The 18,539-nt window shown below is 42.6% G+C and overlaps 1 protein-coding gene across 4 annotated transcripts in view; it reads left to right on the forward strand.

Moving 5' to 3' along the window:
- LOC122791636 (ubiquitin-conjugating enzyme E2 variant 2) overlaps positions 1 to 18,539 on the forward strand; it is a 540,639-nt gene that overhangs the window by 344,671 nt on the left and 177,429 nt on the right. For all 4 annotated transcript variants that reach the window (XM_044059452.1, XM_044059451.1, XM_044059450.1 and 1 more), the window contains one exon: positions 12,033 to 12,155. In XM_044059452.1, coding sequence (XP_043915387.1) covers positions 12,033 to 12,155 — 123 coding nt within the window. The remainder of the gene's footprint in view (positions 1 to 12,032; positions 12,156 to 18,539) is intronic.

Here is an 18,539-nt window from a genome sequence, read left to right on the forward strand (position 1 = left end):
AAAAAATATAAACCCCCCACGGAAACCACCAGCCCCAGCTTGGGACCTCAACTTCGTATTGGAAAAGCTGACCCTGCCTCCTTTTGAGCCGGCTTCTTCAACAGAGCTACAATACTTGTCGTGGAAAACAGCCTTCCTTCTGGCTATTACCTCAGCACGCAGGGTTTCGGAGCTACAGGCCCTCATGGCTGTGCAACCATTCATCATTTTCCATCAGGACAGGGTTTCCTTACGAACCAACCCTACTTTCATGCCAAAGGTAGTATCCAGTGTAGCTTTGAATCAGACTATTCATTTACGTACCTTTTATCCAAACCCACAGAACAAAGGAGAGAGGCTACTACATTCCTTGGACATTCACAGGCAACTTCGTTATTACTTGGACAGAACAAAGTCATTCAGGAAATCTGAGCAGCTCTTTGTGTCCTATGCTACAGGTGCTCAAGGAAAGGCTATTTCCAAACAGACTATTTCAAAATGGATAGCCCACTGCATACGATTTTGTTATTCATTTCATGGAAAATCAGTGCCTGTATACATCAGATCCCACTCCACCAGGGCTACAGCTACCTCTGCAGCTTTCCTCAGGGGGGTCCCTACCAAGGACATTTTGGAAGCAGCTACTTGGAGTTCAGTGCGCACTTTCTCCAAGCACTACCACCTTCCTCTATACTCAAAATCTAGAGCGGGCTTTGCCACAGCAGTCCTGCAGGGCATTCTAGCCCCTCCTAATTCTGCTTAGTACCTGCCACACTTACTTAGCTTTGGGATTCTACCCAACTGTGATGACTGCAGCTGTATGCACGATGAACATAGTGCAGTTTTGTACCTACCATAAATGTAGATGTTAGAGTGCTCATACAACTGCAGGCCAGGTTACCCTCCCTCCATCCCCTCTTAGGACAGGGCTTATGACAAACACCTTTAACATGCAACCTTTTTGGGATATTCCTTTATGGTGTATTTGCTTGCAACTACTGTTTTGATTTATCTACTTTGTATGTTTGCATAATATCATGTTTTGCCTTCCTTTCTGGGGGTACCTGACATCTGAGGCAAGAAAAACTGAAGAAAATGGCGTCGGCTGCCTCTTTTATACCCCTGCCGCACTGACGTCAGGGAAGAAGCGACGACAACAGACGCCGGACCTAGACTTTGGAATTCATCCGACCGAGGACCCGCCTGATGGCAGGATAACCCAACTGTGATGACTGCAGCTGTATGAGCACTCGAACATCTACATTTATGGTAGGTACAAAACTGTACTTTTCGGGCTCCCATCCCTCCTCTGGGGGTCCTGCCTTTCAGGCTATGGAGCGAGCCTTAGCCACTGCATAGTCTCAGGTGGCGCCTGGATTATTGGAATTTTCCTTTGGGACCTCCGGTTTTTCAGTTCAGCCACCAACCTCTACTCCCGGGCAGCGCACCCCATGTTCGCAAGACTTGCCTTCTAAAGGCACTCCCTCTTCCAAGTCCTCCTCAGACATTTCCACTGAGGAGCCCCCTCAAAAGAGGTTGTGTAAGAGGAAACGCCTTGATTCTTCTGAAGAATCCATTGCAGAGAGCACAGATGTTGATGACTGGGAGGGTTCCCCACTGTCTCTGCCACCACCCCCCCCCGAAGACGTATCCTTTGGAGACATTCTGGGGATCTGAAACAGAGGGGTGACTCGAAGTCGAAAGACCCATATTCAGAGGAATCTGTGTTCTTGCAGGCCTGTGTTGCATGCCCATCCACCTCCTGGGTGACCCTGCCCGCTGACCATTTAAGGCTAACTCGACACCGTAAAACTCTACTACCAATCCTAACCGGGAAAAGCCGAAAGAAGAATTGATTTCTCAGCAGGCTAGGAAGGCTCCTGACTCTGGAACTAGTCCCTCTGAGACCTGCCAAAATCCTTACTGCTCCAGAAGACCGTCTGCAGTGGGCTAAGGGTTTAGTAGTAGATGCCATGGTGGTAGCGGCCACCACTAAAAAAAAACTAGTTGAGGAAGTTCTGCTGTCCATCCCCCCCAAACTGGGAGTCCAGGACTATGAACAGATTTGGGATGCAGGTTTATGCATCTTTTCTTTTTTTTTAACTGAACTTTTTGGCACACTTCACAAGGCTCCAAAGGGATTTGGTCAAGGAGTTGCCGTATACCCTGGTGGGACCAGTCACTGAGGTGGATCCAGGAAAAAGTGGCCTCCCAGCTAGCTACCCTGGAGTTTATCTTGAACTTGTTCATGAGGCTTATTGTGCATGCAGCCGAAAGTGCGACCAGGTCAGCAGCTTCAGGCGTTGCTATTTGAAGACACGCTTGGATGCGCATGTACGAGTTTGCGGAACCATTCAAGTTTTTCTTCATTAATGCTCCCTTTGATGGATCCTGTTTGGTTCCAAAGTGAAGGAAACTCTGTCCAGGTGTGAAAAGGATGAAAAGACTGTCTGCTCTAGGTGTACATTTTTCCACTCCTTAACTATCCTATTCCTGGTATCAAAAGAGTGGTAAGATGTGGTTCAAAAAATCCCAGAAGCCATTCCAGCACACGCATGGCCCGGACTCCCCTTGGGGCAGAGAGGAGAGCTGTAGTGGAAGATGCCGTCCCTGAAGCAGTAGTAGTCCGCAGAGTCAAGGCTCCAGGGATTCATTCTCTGATAACCCTTCTGAAAGGGGCCCGATTACTTACCTCTGGAAGCAGTCAGGGGAAGATTTTCCTTGCACCCAAACACCTGGCGACACATTACCACTGATGCCCAGGTGCCAAGGATCATTTCCGGAGGTTATTTAATTACCTTGACCTATTATCCGAGAACCCCCAGTAAGACTCCCCAACGTTCAATGCAGTCAGAGCTCAAGCAGCATAGAAATACAAAAGCTGCTGGAGTCATCCATGAAGTCCCACTAGACCAACTAAAATCCAGTTTTTCTCAAGATTATAAACAGATTTGTTTAACAAGTACAATTCCAGATGTTCATGGTTCAGTCAGTTCTCCCCTTCTTAAAGAAAGACGATTGGATGTGCTCTATCGACTTTCAAGATGCGTATTACCACATAAAGGTGGACAAACGCTCAGTTTCTCCACTGTCTGAATGGGAGCCAGTCATTTCCAATTCAAAGTGCTGCCCTTTGGCCTCACTACAGGCCTCAGGATGTTCACCAAATATGGCAACAGTCACAGCACATTTGAGGCTGCATGGATTCCGAGTGTTCCCTTACTTAGACAACTGTCTCCTTACTGCTCCCAAAAGGCATCTACTTTTTCAGACTACAAATTATGTTCTGGAACTAGCCAGTCAGTTGAGCATAACAACTGCCCCCCCTTTTCAGGACATGGAGTTTGTCGGAGCTTGCCTCAACACTGTTTCTTGCATCACATCGCTTCCACTGTACAGGTTGCAGAAAATTCAGTCGCAGGTCCTCCCTCCTCTTCCCTCAGAAACAAAATTTCTGCTTATCTAATTCTGCAAGGATTGGATTCCATGGCAGCAGTAATCACACTGGTCCCCATTGGCAAGATTTCGTATGAGACTTCTCCAGTCGTTACTTGCGAATCAGTGGACTATTCTAACCCATCTCTTGAATCATCCAGTTTTCATTTCCAGTGGATGCACTCACAGGGAGATTCTTCTAGGCCACCCTTTGTTCCCCCTCAGCCCAAGGCCGTAGTGACCACGGATGCTTCCTAGATGTAGTGGGGGGGGCATTATCTTGGGAGGACAGTCCAAGGCATTTGGTCCCCCTTTGAAGCCAATTTGCATATCGGTGTTCTAGAGCTAAGAGCAGTTTTTCTGGCATTGCAAGCGTTTCACTCTGCATTACCTCAAGGAATGATTGCTATACAGTTGGACAACATGTCCATAGTCTGGTACATCAACAGGGGGGAACCTAGGCCTACCCATTGTGTCGAGAAGCCCTTTGAGTGTGGCAATGGGCTATAACTTCCAACCTCTTTCTGATAGCAACACACATCCCAGGGAGTTAAAATGTGATTGCCAACAAATTAAGCAGATGCATCCTCGTGCCTCACAAGTGGTCTCAGAACTCCAGAGTTGAGAAGGAGATCTTTCTTCATTGGGGCCAGCCATTCTGCAAACTGTTTGCCTCACCCCTGAACAAGTGCAGTAGGTAATTTGCCGACTTCCCCCAGGGATGCTTTTCTCCACGATTTGCCCCAGGTTTCCTTTATGATCCCCCCCCCCCCCAATTTCTCTTAAGAAAGCAGCTCAGTTGGGAAGCAAAGTGATCTTCATTGCTTCTTACTGGCCTCAACAGATATGGTTTCCCTTCCTCTGGCCTCATCTACTACACTGCCCATGGACTCTGGACCCAATTGCAGATCTCTCATCCCAGCCTCAGGGATTAATTCACCCCAATCTTCAGATTCAAGCTGACTGCTTGGTTTCTCCAATTCTGGTAGTCGTCAGGCAAAAGGATATTCATTCCCCTGTACAACACATTTTGTTGGCATCCCATAAACCATCCACCAGGAGTCTCTACCTTTAGTAAATGAAAGAGATTTCCTATTTGGGCTTCTGACAATGGTCTACATCTGTTTTCAGCTCCAGTAGAGAAAATTCTGGAGTTTCTAGCTGACCTCTTTAGTGTAGGAGCTTCTGCTTCTACTATACAGGTTACCTTGGCAGCGGTCTCAAATTTCCATAATGGTATCAGGGATCATTCCTTAATTTCTCACAGACTTTGTAAGATTTTTCTTAAGGGCACAGTCCGCTAGAAACCCCCCTTTTAAAGCCCCACTACCACCATGGGGACCTGACTGTTGCATTACAATCACTTAACTTCACCTCCCTTTGAACCTGCAGCAACTTGTGATTTAAAATTCCTTTCTTGCAAGACATTATTTGTCATAGCTGTCACTTTGGCAAGGCGAGTCTCCGAATTACAGGCTTTAGTTCTAAAGCTCCTTATTTAGTTTTCCATAGGGACAGAGTACCACTCAGAACAAACCCTACTTTCCTTTCTAAAGTGATATCAGAGACCAATATCAACCAGTCCATAGACTTGCCTATATTCTTCCCATATTTTTCAGAAAAAGGCGAATACTGCCTGTACCTTCTGGATGTACATAGGCAATTATGTTTCTATCTTGATAGAACTAAACAATTTAGACGGTCAGATCAGTTATTTGTATCCTTTGTGAGTGCAACTTTGGGCAAACCACTATCCAAGGTGACTCTTTTCAAGTGGTTAAATAACTGCATCTCTTTCGTTTACTTGAAACATAAAATGAAGCTGCCTATGCCAGTCAAGGTACCTTCCACCAGATCTATGGTGACATCAGTCGTTTTTCATTCTAAAGCTTCCATGTCAGAAATTTGCGCAGCTGCAATGTGGGCTAGTCCACATACCTTTATTATTCATTACAGATTTGATATGGTCTTCAGGGGGAGAGCCTTCTTTGGTTCTATGGTTCTCAGGAATATTCTTCCATAGGGCTACCTAAGATCTAAGGTACCTGGGAACTGTGTCCCACAAGTCAAGAATAGATGAAGATTAACAACATCAGATAAAGAAGTTATGTCTTATAATGTTCTCTCTGTATTGATTTTCCTTTATTTTTGCATCCCTTCCACCTGCCCCCTCCTTTAGACTTCTGGTGGAGCGACATCCTATCCCGGGTTCTTATTGTTAGTGATGCCTTGGACCAAGGCTTGTCTTCTTTATGATTGCAAACTCGATCTGAGATAATGGAGAAGGGGCATTGTGGGTAGACTTGCAGCTTGAGAGATTTTTGGCTCATGCGAGCTGTATAACGGCCAGATCGGTTCCGAGGATCGGAGTAGTAGCCCACAAGTCAAGAATAGAGGAAGATCGAACGTCATGGTAACACAACAACTTTTTCTTTGCTATTGCAACTCCTTTCTTAACTAGCCAGTATTCCTTCCTGGCAGGGTCCATTTTTCTGTCTCTCACTTTTTGTCTGTGCTTCTTTCTTTCCTTTTGATGACTTCCTGGACTTCTGTATTGTACCACCATCTATCCTTCTGCACCACACTGCCATACCTGGCTCAGCCACATATCTGTTCTGTTGTCCTCACACATGCTGTTTTGAGGTGCTGACATTCTTCAGCTCGGTCTATTTCCTGCTCTTCCTCTTGAGGTGGTAGAGATCTGAGTAATTCCTTGAACTGTTGTACTTTCTCTCTAGTCAACTTCCAGGTCTTCAGTGTGGTCTCTGCTGACCCTAGAGCCTTCTCTGACCACTGCATGCAACTGATTGTGAAAACCAGTGGTTTATGCTGTGGGATGACTTTGTAGTCTCTGATTCTAACTTGGTGCAGTTTCCATGCTAGGAAGAAATATACCCGAGTTGCATGTTGGCCACTCTTGTATTTGTTGTGATACTCTTTCTGTACCATGTGTTGGCTATTATCAAGCCATTTGCCAAGCATAAGTCTAGAATGCCCTCTCCTTTATTCCTGTTGTCCCACCCATGTGCCCCAGGCAATCTTCATATCCTGTTATGTCTGTCCCGATATGTGCATTTGTGTCACCCATTATCAAAACCAATTTATTTTGTCCTTTTTGTAAACTGCAAAAACACACCGATCTGGCTAGAATAACTCCAAAAAAAGTTTAATGTGAAGTGCTTTTCGTCATCCACCTTTGGAAGACTTCATCAGACAGAAGAAAAAAGCTTCAAAAACAGTTATAAAATGAAAATGGCGCCAAAGCAAAGAACAGTAATTTTTTTTTTAACACAAGAAAAAGTTTTTTGATGCAGAACACTTTTAATTATTTAACTTAGTATTTAATTAGTTAATTGAATGGTGGGTGAATTCTATTACTGTGCTTTGCTTTGACGCCTTTTTCATTTTAAAACTGTGTATGAAGTTTTTTTCGTTTGTCTGATGAAGTCTTCCAAAGGTGGAAGACGAAAAGCGCTTCACATTAAACCTTTTTTGGAGTTATTCTAGCCAGAGTTTTTTTCGTTTTGGAGAGTTTGTTCCAGTTATTTTCAAACTTTTTGTAAACTGCAACTGCTCTCTGAATGCACTCTCTTCCTCGCCATCACAAACATTCTGAGGGAAATAGGCTGAGGTTATGAATACTGCCCTATTATTAGGTTGGAGTCTGACTGCCATGAGTCTGTCAGTAATTCTGATGACATCCCTCACTACCTTCTGAAACCTCTCCCTCACCACATTTCCCACACCATTATAACACGTCTTTCTTAGTAGTAGACTATGGACCCCAAACCAATTGGCTTTGCTGAATTGCCCTTCTCATCTGGATACATAAGATATCCAGCCTCCTCACCATCATGTCATCCACTTATAATCTCCATTCTGTCAGTGAACCTAGATAGAGTGTAGTGATTCTTAGTTCACAGTTGGCAGCTTGATTGGTTTTTACATTCAGCTTTCGCTCAACAGAGCTGTCCCAGGTAACCCAGGCTTGTCAACTGGACATCGGCTGGCCACTAGCTTTTTGACCTAGGGCTGCTGGTCTTTTATGGCAGGCACACACTGGCCAGTATGAGCACATACCCCTCCCTCCATTAGCATGGGTCCCTGGTGTTTGAGAGGTTGTTAGGCATGGGTATCTGCCAGTGATATACAAGAACTATCTGGTGACATTTGTCAACACGACCAAGCTCCTTGGAGACATCTTTTGCACCACTGAGTGGCTAGCTAACCCCTGCTAGCCACTTCTGTCACATTGCATGAAAGTTCTGGAGAGGGTGATTGATAAATGAATACACAAAGCAAAGCAGTAAAAAGTAAGATGGAGTGGAGCAGTTTCAATTCAGATCAGGATGCAACAACTATCTTGAGGATACTGTGCACCACAGTAGATGCCCAAAGTGGTTGGTGTATACAACTGTTCACCCAATAGGGCACCGTATTTTACACGGGAAAAGGATGTAGACGCCACACTGACATTGGCCAAATGTCAGGATTGGACCTTGTACATGTGGGGCAAAGACTGTAACCATTATGCCAACTGGCGCTCTACAATAGGTTAGTAAAACCTACCCTTTGTGACCAATCAGAATTGTGTTTTGGTATGTGTTACCCTGTATTAGCAATATTCCTGTTCAGTAGAATTGACTGTTGTTTTTCCCTTACCACCTTTCTGAAGTGAATACATATTGTCTCACCACTTCTGTTTCAGGTATGACAAGGGCTCCAAACCTTGTAATATGTGGAAACATTCTTTTGCTGGACTAGTTCTTTCTGAGCACTGACATGCTCTGGAGTGTCTAGCTATAAAACCATTGGTTAGAGATATGACTTAAGTCTTCCTGGGCTTTGCCTTTCTGGAAGGTCTAACCTGATCTGCATACCTTATTTTGGGAGCATCTAGATCTAATACTGTTCTAACCTGTCTCTAGTGTCCTAGGTTTAGACATAAGAGGAGAGTTTGCAGACTGGATGAAATATTCCATTTGAGCAAGTGTTCATCAGCCTTTTCTTGACTTTGATTTGCACTTTTTAAAACTTGAGGTATTTCAGGAGATTTGCCTTGTTCTTATGCCCATCTTTCAGTTGTGTGCTTGAGTGGCTTGGTGGAGTAGTCATAATTTTCCCTTTCTTCTCAGTATTTTTAAACCAGTGACTTGTTGTTCGGCATATGTGAACCCTCCATTTGCTATATAAATGCATTGGCTATTTCCTTAATTTAACATTTTCTCTTGCAGTCTGTGAGTGCAATACAGAAGCATTCCTTGTTGCCTTTAGCAGATTGCTGTGAGTTGCACATAACAGTGGAGTGTATCTCACTAGATGAGGTTGGTCTTTCTGATTTTTTTCAGTTGTCCACTGGACTGTTGAAGTGGTGGATGTTTGGGGACAGATCCTCTAAGTGTTAAGGATCACACTTCCACTTAGTATTTTGTATCAGCTGGCTTTCTGTATCTAGTTGTTGCTATATGTAAAGTGGTAGCATGCAGACGGAAAATTTTGTTTAGGTCATGCTGTTCTTCCTCCTTTGTAATTATGTATTGTGTGTGTTCATTGAGGTAATGTGTTGTGACCCGTAATTGTCTACCATCCTTCTCGTTTCCTGAGAGCCCTCCTCTTTATCTGTGGTATACAACTTTCATGGGGAAAGCTTTTCTAGAATGCCCAGTATTTGAGACCAACAGATGCCAACGCAAATTCTTTACAGATGTTTCTTTCTTTAGTAGTCTTATGCTAATGCATAGCTGGTGGCATTGCGGCTTGGTCCACACTGTTTTTTCAAGTTGTAAAATCCTACTTCAGACTTCTGTATTCATTCCCCTTTCTTCCCCTTTCTTCACTTAGAAAAGGAGGCACTGTGGACCAGGATGGCTTTTGGGAGCAGTTAATGCTTTTTTGTCAGTCCTGCCCTGTCCACACACTTGTATGCAGTGAGAGTTCTAGGAGCTGGATTCCCCTAGTAGTTCTGTTCTGGAAACATGCTGGACATCCTCCAGTTTAGCAATGTACCACAAGAGTTGGATTTTCCTGGTGGTTGAATTTGAGGTTGCTGTTTGTGTTTGGACATCATCCTGAGCTGTAGTTCCCACCATTGGAATTGGCTACAGATGGGACCGATTTCCTTCCTGTGTGTGGTCTTTGAGGAATGCATAATCAGCTGATGTTACAGTGAAATACTCTAGCTCCCCTGGACTGATTACAGGGAATATTTGAGACCTGACTATGGATGTATCCCCTTTTTTAGACTTTAGTTGCTCCCATTCTGTACCCAGATTTCTGTATAAAAGTACAACAACGTGTTTGGTTTTGTTGTTTACTGTACCCAGATGTGTTGATGACAGTTTACATACTGATTGGCAATTTGTGTGTCATGTATTCAGGTAAGGGATTGGGCCTCAGGAACCTTTCCACAGAAAGCTTTCCTTCTGAAAAGTGAAGAGGAAAAGGTGGCAGGTTAGGTGACCTCTTGATGGGTATGGTGATAGCTTTCCAAAAATTTTAGGCTAATCTTTGCATTCATGTACTGGGCAGGTTCAAGGACAAACTGCTGACAGCTCTCCTGAGTAGTGCCAGGATTTCCTTGGAAAGCTGTTCTGTTAGACCAGAGCAGGTACGTGGCTGTGTTTTGGAGAATTTTCAACAGTTTGGAGCAAATACAGAGCCGAAGAATTGCTGTCATTTCAGGCTAAAACTTTGGCGGCTCAAGTTTCTTACTGGAGTGTGGCTTTATCCTGACATCCCCTTTACATGCAAGGATAGCCGTCATACAAAGGCTGACATGGAATCTTTTTATGAGGTGATTTATTGTATATACTTTTTACAGCAACCTTTTTTACATTTCCAAACTGTTTGCATAATGTCAGGAGATCAGCATTGCATCTTGTGAATGTGGAGTCCATCATAATTCTTGTATTTCTTTGTAGCAGCACAGTGGCTAAGCTGAGCATCCAGAAGACTAATCCAGGAAGGCCTTCCCAGTGGAGGGTCACTATAACAGTTTTGAATAGTTCCACTTAAAACTTTAATACTCTCTCTGTATGCTAGATATTAAGGCTAGACCAGTTCTTGGACACAGTGCTCATGGGCATGTTTTCCAAAACCAGCCACCCAGAAGGATTATCTGTATACCACTCATTACCTTTACTGTTTTTTAGTTATTTTTATTATCATAGTTTTCCACTTGTCTGTTCAGTGTGTAGCATTAATGTACTCAGTTCTGTACTTTCACAGTGACTGCATTTGGTTTGTATGGATCAGTCCATTACCCTGTTAATAAATATTGAGTAGTAGTGCTTTGGAATGTGGTATTGCACAAAAACCTTTTTGGATATATAGTTTACCCTTTGTAGTGTTTTACTATCTCAACAGTTTACAGTGGCAGTTTCATCTTAAATGCAGTTAAGCCAGAAAGCCAGACACCATTAATATGAAAGTATTAGTACTGCATATCCAGCAGAGTAGCAGTTTGATTCCTTAAAGCATGAGCCTGTCAAAACTTTAAGTATATATTTAAAGGATAGGTTTTTACTCAGTTTCATGGGTATTGGTAGTATTAAATCAATTCCAGTAAATTATTTGGAGCAAGAATCACCAGTTTCATAAAAGTGGAGAGTTTGGTAAATGTTTGAAGGTTATATCGCAAGACTTTTAGAAAATGTAATTTTTCAAGTCCAGTGTCTGTTTTAATGTTCAAAATGGGGGTGGGGCTTAGTGCATAATATCTGTATATAGGGAAAATGTCAATCTTCAGACATTACATACCATGAGAGAGAAAACAGCAAAAGTGTTGTTAAACAGAACTTTGTAACACCAAGACGGACCATTTTACATGCAAGGATCTTTATTTCTGCCTCATTACAGCCGAATGTGCCTCCAGGTGCGCCTCTAGGCATCAACTATTACTTCCTCATATTTGCATTAATCCAAAACCCATGGTACTTACAAGGTATTAGAATATTTTATCTTGAAGCATGCATCATAGCAAACACAGTTGTATTTATATTTGATCTCTGTTAGAGTATTTGTTAGAACTGTAAGCCGATAACTCATTTTTGAAGGTTCAAGCCACATCCACTTGGAGTTAAAGGTACGCACAAAAAAAGCTGTACTGGACGGAATGAGGTAAAGGATGATCCACACAAATACAACTGAAATGTGAACTGGAATTGAGATGTAGTGTTGTAGAATTTAGGTTGTTTGTGTTTTATGGTGCTTTTGCTTTTCAAGTAACATTTTTCTGCAACATTTTTCAGAAAAGTTTCTATAAAAAGTGATGAGAAAAACAGCTATCCCAAGTTGGGGGCTATCCTGCCAAAATAAGTATGTTAACATGTTGAACTCTCTCTTTCATGTTTGTACCTTGTGCTTGCTTTAAGTTGATCTGGGGTTTGAAATTCATACAACTAACTAGTTGTTTAAAATGTAATAATTCGCAATTCTTCCACGGGCCTTTGACTAAAAAGGGTACAGAAAATGTAAGTAAATATCAGGTGAGGTATTAAGTACAGCATGTTGTTGGAAATCTACTTTCTAGCTGATGTAGTTGTGGTAGTCTTAATAAATACTGTATTCATTTTGGACTTTAAGATGCTAGTAAATTTAAAGGTTTTATTGTTTTTTAGACGACGTATGAAAACAGAATATATAGCTTGAAAATAGAGTGTGGAGCCAGATATCCAGAAGTGCACCCGAATGTTAGATTTGTAACAAAAATTAATATGAATGGCGTAAATTCCAATGGAATGGTAAGTAGCTAGGACTTTCATTATTTGATTTGTCATTCATCTCAATTGCTACTTAGATTCTTTATATATGTGTCCCATTGTCATTATACTTTTCCGCTTCAGGGCTCCTTTCCCTCCCTTATATGAAACTTACTGCTCAATGTTTGTATTCCTTGAAGTAATCCACAGGCCTGAAGAATGCTGCCTGTCCTTGCTTCTGGTTGTTCAACTATAAAGCCTTACTGAAGAGAATTTCTGAAGAGGTGGAAAGAATTTACGTTGTTACCCTGTGGGAAGCCAGAGGTGTGATACAGGCTAAAAGTGAATGATTGTCGAATGTGCTTATGCTAGGCTGAAGCATGCAAGATGTATTCCTCTCTGTATGTTTTTTCCTTCTGTTTCTTGTATGCTGGTTTGCAGTGTATACGTTACCTTGTAAAAACTTTTGTTTGTCCAGGTGTTAAAGGATAGAGTGAGGGATTATTTCAGACAGGATGACACCTTCTCCCAAGGTAACAGATACGGATGAAGCAGCACTGAATGCAATGGTCATTGAAAGTTTTAAAGGCCCATTTGGGATGAAATTAAAGCAGCAGCAGATGTGAAGGTATTGGGACAAACTTCTACTGATGCACAGGAGACACTACAGGTGCAGTTAACTGCTGACAAGACCCTTATTCAAATCATAGCTATAGGCCCCCAACTTTGACTCAAGATGCCCACTCCACCTATCTGGACCTCTTCGAACCTATCAAGATTCAACCCTTTACCCTGATCCTGGGCGACTTTAAGTATCTAACCATAGATTAGAAGAACTATTCATGCCAAAACACACATGCCCAGAGAGTCCTTGATTTGGTCAATGCTGGTGCCTTGGACCAGCTGGTTGACACCCCCACAAGAGGTGATAATATCTTGGATTTTGCATTAACCAACATAAGTAACCACTGCAGTATTCCTACAGTGTCATCCTCCCTGGTACGATCCAACCACAAACCAGTCATTTTTGAAGTCACCATCTCCCCTGACGAACCCCCCCCCCCCAGCTAGAGTCAAACAAAAACACTTCTCCAAAGCTGATTACATCCTCCTGAGAGAAGGTATAAACATTTTCACAACCCCCTCCCCCTTTCTAGGAACTGGCAGGTATGTCCAAACCTATACCAAAGTACTATACAAGCACTTGTATAGCTGCATGAAATCAAGAATACCGGACATAAAATCCTCCTCAAGGAAGAGTAAATCTTGTCTGGCGGACATCAGCAATAAATGAACTCTATAATAAAAGGAAAAAGATTGCTGTCCAGGACCAAGGAGGAGCAGGTGCCTAATTGCTAGGAGTGTGTCCTTAGCCCCTGAACAAGCAAATAAGAACACTAGTGAAATCCTCCAAAGCAAACTTTGAGTTCAGACTGGCCACATCTACTAAAGACAGTCATAAGGCCTTCTTCACATATGTCCACCATCTCAAAGGAAGCACCTAGATCTGCTCAGAACTGGTAGTCAAGGATAGCACATACACAAAAGCCTTGGATATAGCCAACCTGCTGGCAGACAGGTTCAGTAAAAACTCCTCTGCACCTCCATCAGTAAATCAGGACAACCCCAGCACCTGCCCTCTTCCCCTTATCTCTGGTCATCACTACTGTCTCAAAGGAAAAAATACAGCCTCCATGGGTCCCGATAACATCCTAGGCTGCATCCTACATATCATCAATGTACAATGATAAAGGCCATTGAGCCGAAACCGGCCTGTTGACTGGTTTGACTTTATTAAAGTTTTTTTACTCTCATGTGGTGCTGGCTGGTTTTGGTTGCTTGAAGACTGGGCACACCACCTACCTTGACCTGGCCAAAGCCTTTGATACTATTCGCCACTCTGGTATAGTAGATAAACTCTCTCAATTAGGCATCAATTTGTATGTTACCAGATGGGTAGCAAACTGGCTTACTGATAGAACCCACCTAGTCAAAATAAGGGAACCCACCTCAAGCGTTAGACCTGTAACGAGTGGTGTACCCCAGGGATCAGTCTTGGGACCTCCGTTGTTTGGGATATACTTTCCTGATATGCAGGCAAAAACCAGTGGGTATGGCTGACAAAGTTTGCATATGACTGCAAGCTGGGCACTATCATCAATTCCCCTAGTGATGTGGACATCCCTCCAAGTGTGTCTCACCCAAATAAATGACTGGGGTCTAGAAACATGGCCTCAAACTGAATGCCAAAAATGCAGTGACATCCCCACAAATTATCACATTAATAACAAGATCCTAAGCATGCAATTAGTCGTGAGGGACTTGGGCACCCAGGTTGATAGCAAACTGACTTTTGACCACCATGTTGCCTCCGTTTTAGGGAAAGCTTTCTACATGGCCCACCTCATTAGTAAATGTACCTCATCCAGGGACAAGGAGGTCATAACATCCCTGTATTCTTTCCTTATAAAACCCATAATTAAGTACATTGACCCTTTCGGCATGTACCTCAAAAAGCACATGCAGCAGCTGGAGAGACCACAGAGGTTTCTCACCAGGTGAATCCAGGGCCTCAAACATGTACCCTACACAGGCTAAAAGCCTTGTCCCCTACGCAATCTCATACATAATCTCCTCAGAGGGTGACCTCTGTCTGGCATACAAAGCAATCTTAGACCCCGCCTTGATGGGACTGCTGCATATCCACAAGTCAAGCTTCACTTGAGTAGCTCACATGCGCAACCTCAACCTGGTCTGTGACATCTAATAGGACTTGTTGGCGTGATAGATGTGTGTGTCCTAGAGACTCCCCCTTTTGTGGAATAGACACTTTTTCCACGTCAAGCAGAGTACCTCATTAACCCTTTTTGCAACCTGGATAACTGGATGGGAAACGGAAAATACACCCCTGGGATTCCATCTGTATCCCTGCCTGACAGGGGCATCGGGTGCTGACTTTTCAGATCATGGGATACATTCTTGGGTAGGCTTTTAAGGGCCTCAGGCCAATAGCTTATTAACTTCCTGTGATCCTGTACTGTTCTGGTGAGAGTGGGACTAGCTGTTTTATGACCAGTCTCCTTAGCAGCAATGAAGTCCAGAAGGACTTTGGCTATATAGTTGTGACTTAATGGAATGTCAAGTGACCAGTGCGGATTTACTGTGAGAACATCCTATCTGTGAAAATTAACTAGTAATTTTAAGGTACAGTACTGCTTGTTGCAGCTAGCTAGGAAACTTAGCCAGATTTATTTTTTTCTGTATGCATTTTATCTCTGTTCATTGTACTTTGCGTTAATCTTCTTTGTGTGCCAACATGTGTATATTTTGTTTTTTTTTTCCGCATTTGTGCTGTTTTATTTAAGTAAAGTTCATCTTAAAGGTGAACTGCACCCACAGACATATTTATTTCATCATGGTTTGGTGTTTCCTACATTTTAACACCACTCTGGGACTATTTACAGGTTTTTAAAAATTGTTTATATGTAATTTCTCAGTCTGACCACATGGGGTCTGGCAATTTGAAGTAATTCTAATTGTTTAGCCTGCCTCTAGGTATCCCATAATTCAGTGCTTGTCTGTAAAAAAAAAAAAAAAAAAAATTACATCACGCAGGCCTCTTTCTTCCTAATGCTCCTGTCACTGCACTGATTTTACATACATACACTGCTGTCTTTCAGTCAATTAGTTTAAGTAACATTTCATGCTGTTCAATGACTACTTAAAACAGAAACAGTGCAAATGCCACAGAACAGAATTTCAAAGTGCTTTTTACTGCTGCTTCTTTTTAGAATGGCTAAACTGCATTCTTTTGTGAAGCCTGAATTTGTACTACTTTGACTTGTCTCCCATCCCCCTTCACACCTAACTTCCCTAGCTGTCAAAGTGCTAAGGGTAATTTGAGCTGTTAACTGCTGTGATTGACAGCTCACAGCAGGAGACTTGACTCGTGCTGTTTCCTTGTGCCTTTACTTTTTGTATGGGTAGGGGAAGGACCAGTGAGCTGTCACATTACAGCATGGGTGGGTTTTTAGGATGGTAGTGGTGATGTCAGTTTGGGGAGGGAAATGGCCAGAAAACTACCTGTATCCAGTGGCCTTGATGAGATCAGCGAATTGGAGACTTTTTCAGGGCAGGGTAAATGTTATTTGAAAGTGAAAACAACACAGTACAGTAAGGTACTGTTCTAGTGGAGAGAAAGTCAATTTAAAATATTTTGAATGCTGTGTTGTTTATTCATAGCAGGGACAGCGAATAGGTAGAAAAAAGAGAAGTTGAGCATTTAATAATAGAATTCAATTGTTGGCCTTTAATTGTGGCTGGCATTTATTTATTACAAGAGTATTTATGCACTGTTGCTTAATTGGGAATAAGGTAGCCGTTTACATTGAGGAATGACCAACTGTAAGGGCCATATCTTTGAGACTGCTTCGACTAACTACCTATAAAAGAGATATCCAGCAACATAATAGCAGCAGACAGGTAACTGGAACTCTGATTTTCTTCAGAGTTTTAGCAGTACTACCAGGCCCAGGAGTAAAGCTGTGTGTAATTTGAGGATTCAACACCCTTTCTTGGAAATTGTGTGCATATGTGTTAATGTGAGAAATAATACTTTGAGTGAAAGGCAGTTACTGTGGATAGGGGTGCTGACACCAGGTTGTTCATCCTGGGGAGAGGAAAGCAGCCTAGACTCACTGTAATGAAAGTGTTACAAGCCTAGTAGGCTCCATGGTGCATAAGCAGCGTGGCACTTAGAGCGCATGCAACTCCCAAACATGGCCGGCCTTAGGCATAGGCCAACTAGGCGGCCGCCTAGGGCGCCGCTGTAGCAGGGGCGCTTTTCCAGTATTTATTTGGTGTAGGTAGACCAGGTTGGGGGCACCTGGGTAGTGTGTGGGGGGGGGGGCACTGTGGAGCCCTTTTGCCTAGGGCACCAGCTGAACTAAGGCCGCTGCTACTCCCAGAGGCAGTGATTATAGAGCTCCGAAAGCTGGCAGGTTGGTGTGAGTTGGGTTCCACTCCCCTGCAAGCAGTATGATGTTGCATCAGCATCCTTTGTCTGTGCACCAACCCTGCATGTGGGTTAGATGGAGTCCAAGGGGGAGGATAAGGTAGGCATGGTAAACCCAGTTTGAGGAGAGGAGCTAGTACAGCTGCAGGACGGGGAAAAAAATGGCTTCTGTGTGCATTCATACCACAGATGATGAACTGATATAGTACTGAGTATGTAAAATTTTGTGTACTTTATTCACATGATAGAAATAGTACCATTTGTAGTCATTTTGAAGCAATAAAATCAGTACAGAAAATTGGTTTGTAAGGTTTAAAGTTCATTCACAAGAAATAAACATGTAAAATATTTGCTGTTCTTTCACTTTTAAATACTGTATATTTGGCTGCTTAATTACTTCCATATCTGTAAATGAGCTTGTTTTAATTTACGCCACTATTTCTTTAAGCACAGAGGTCTTTCTGGGCTGTTTGTTAGTAGTGCCAGGTTTGGGACACACAGAATGAGAGGGCCATCATTATGTTTGCTAAGGCAAGCTATGTAGTGTTCAAATCAGTCCTAAGCTGGTCAGCCACTAGTAGTCTGCTTGCGCTTTATGGGTTATTGTTTGATGTGGTGTGGGTGTGAGTAGAGATCACCAAGTACACATTTTCCTGAAAGGCTGTTCAAGAGCCCTAAGTTGTGTGCACGCACTTGTGTACTTTTTTTTAATCTGTTATGTTCAGCAGCACTGCATTAATGCAAGTATGAAGTGCCATCATACTGCATTTTAACCTTTAAACCAGAAACTTGGAAAGACCATACTTCGCAGCTAAAAGCTGTTTAGCCCAAAGACAGCACATTCCAAAATTATTTTGAGTAAATCTCCCGATGGCTCCCTGCATGACATCGAAGTGCAAGGAATGTTTTCAATAAATAAAAATTTGCTACTGTTACAAAACTGGGCAGAATAATTACAGTAATAGGTTTGGGTTTTTAACTGCACTAAAGAGCAGATAAGATTCCAGTCAAATTTCAGTAATTCTGTTGAGATGTATTTTTTTCTGTTATCTCTTCCTTTTTTTTTAGTTTTCATAATTGTGCACTAAAATGTAGTCCTCCTCCTTAGCAACACCTTAAAACTCAAGTCTTGGTATTCTGTGTAATGCCATCAGAAATGTACTAAATGATTATTATTATAATTTCTTTTACCGCAAAGTTTTTTGGGGGGTTGTCTTCCCATACTGCATTGTGTGTCCCTTTAGTATGCTACATCCTAAGCACACTAAAAGCTTGTATAAGTTTGTCCCATTTATAAGAAGTCGTTATTTTTCCTCCTTTCAGTTAATTACAGTGACTGTGTTGTCAGGCATTGGTTTTGAAGGCTCTGGAAGCTCTGGCACTTCTGTTTCACTCACTGGCCCTAGTTTGTG

Source organism: Protopterus annectens, chromosome 17.part0, assembly GCF_019279795.1.
Source record: "Protopterus annectens isolate FY-2018-M chromosome 17.part0, PAN1.0, whole genome shotgun sequence".
Taxonomy (NCBI): domain Eukaryota; kingdom Metazoa; phylum Chordata; order Ceratodontiformes; family Protopteridae; genus Protopterus; species Protopterus annectens.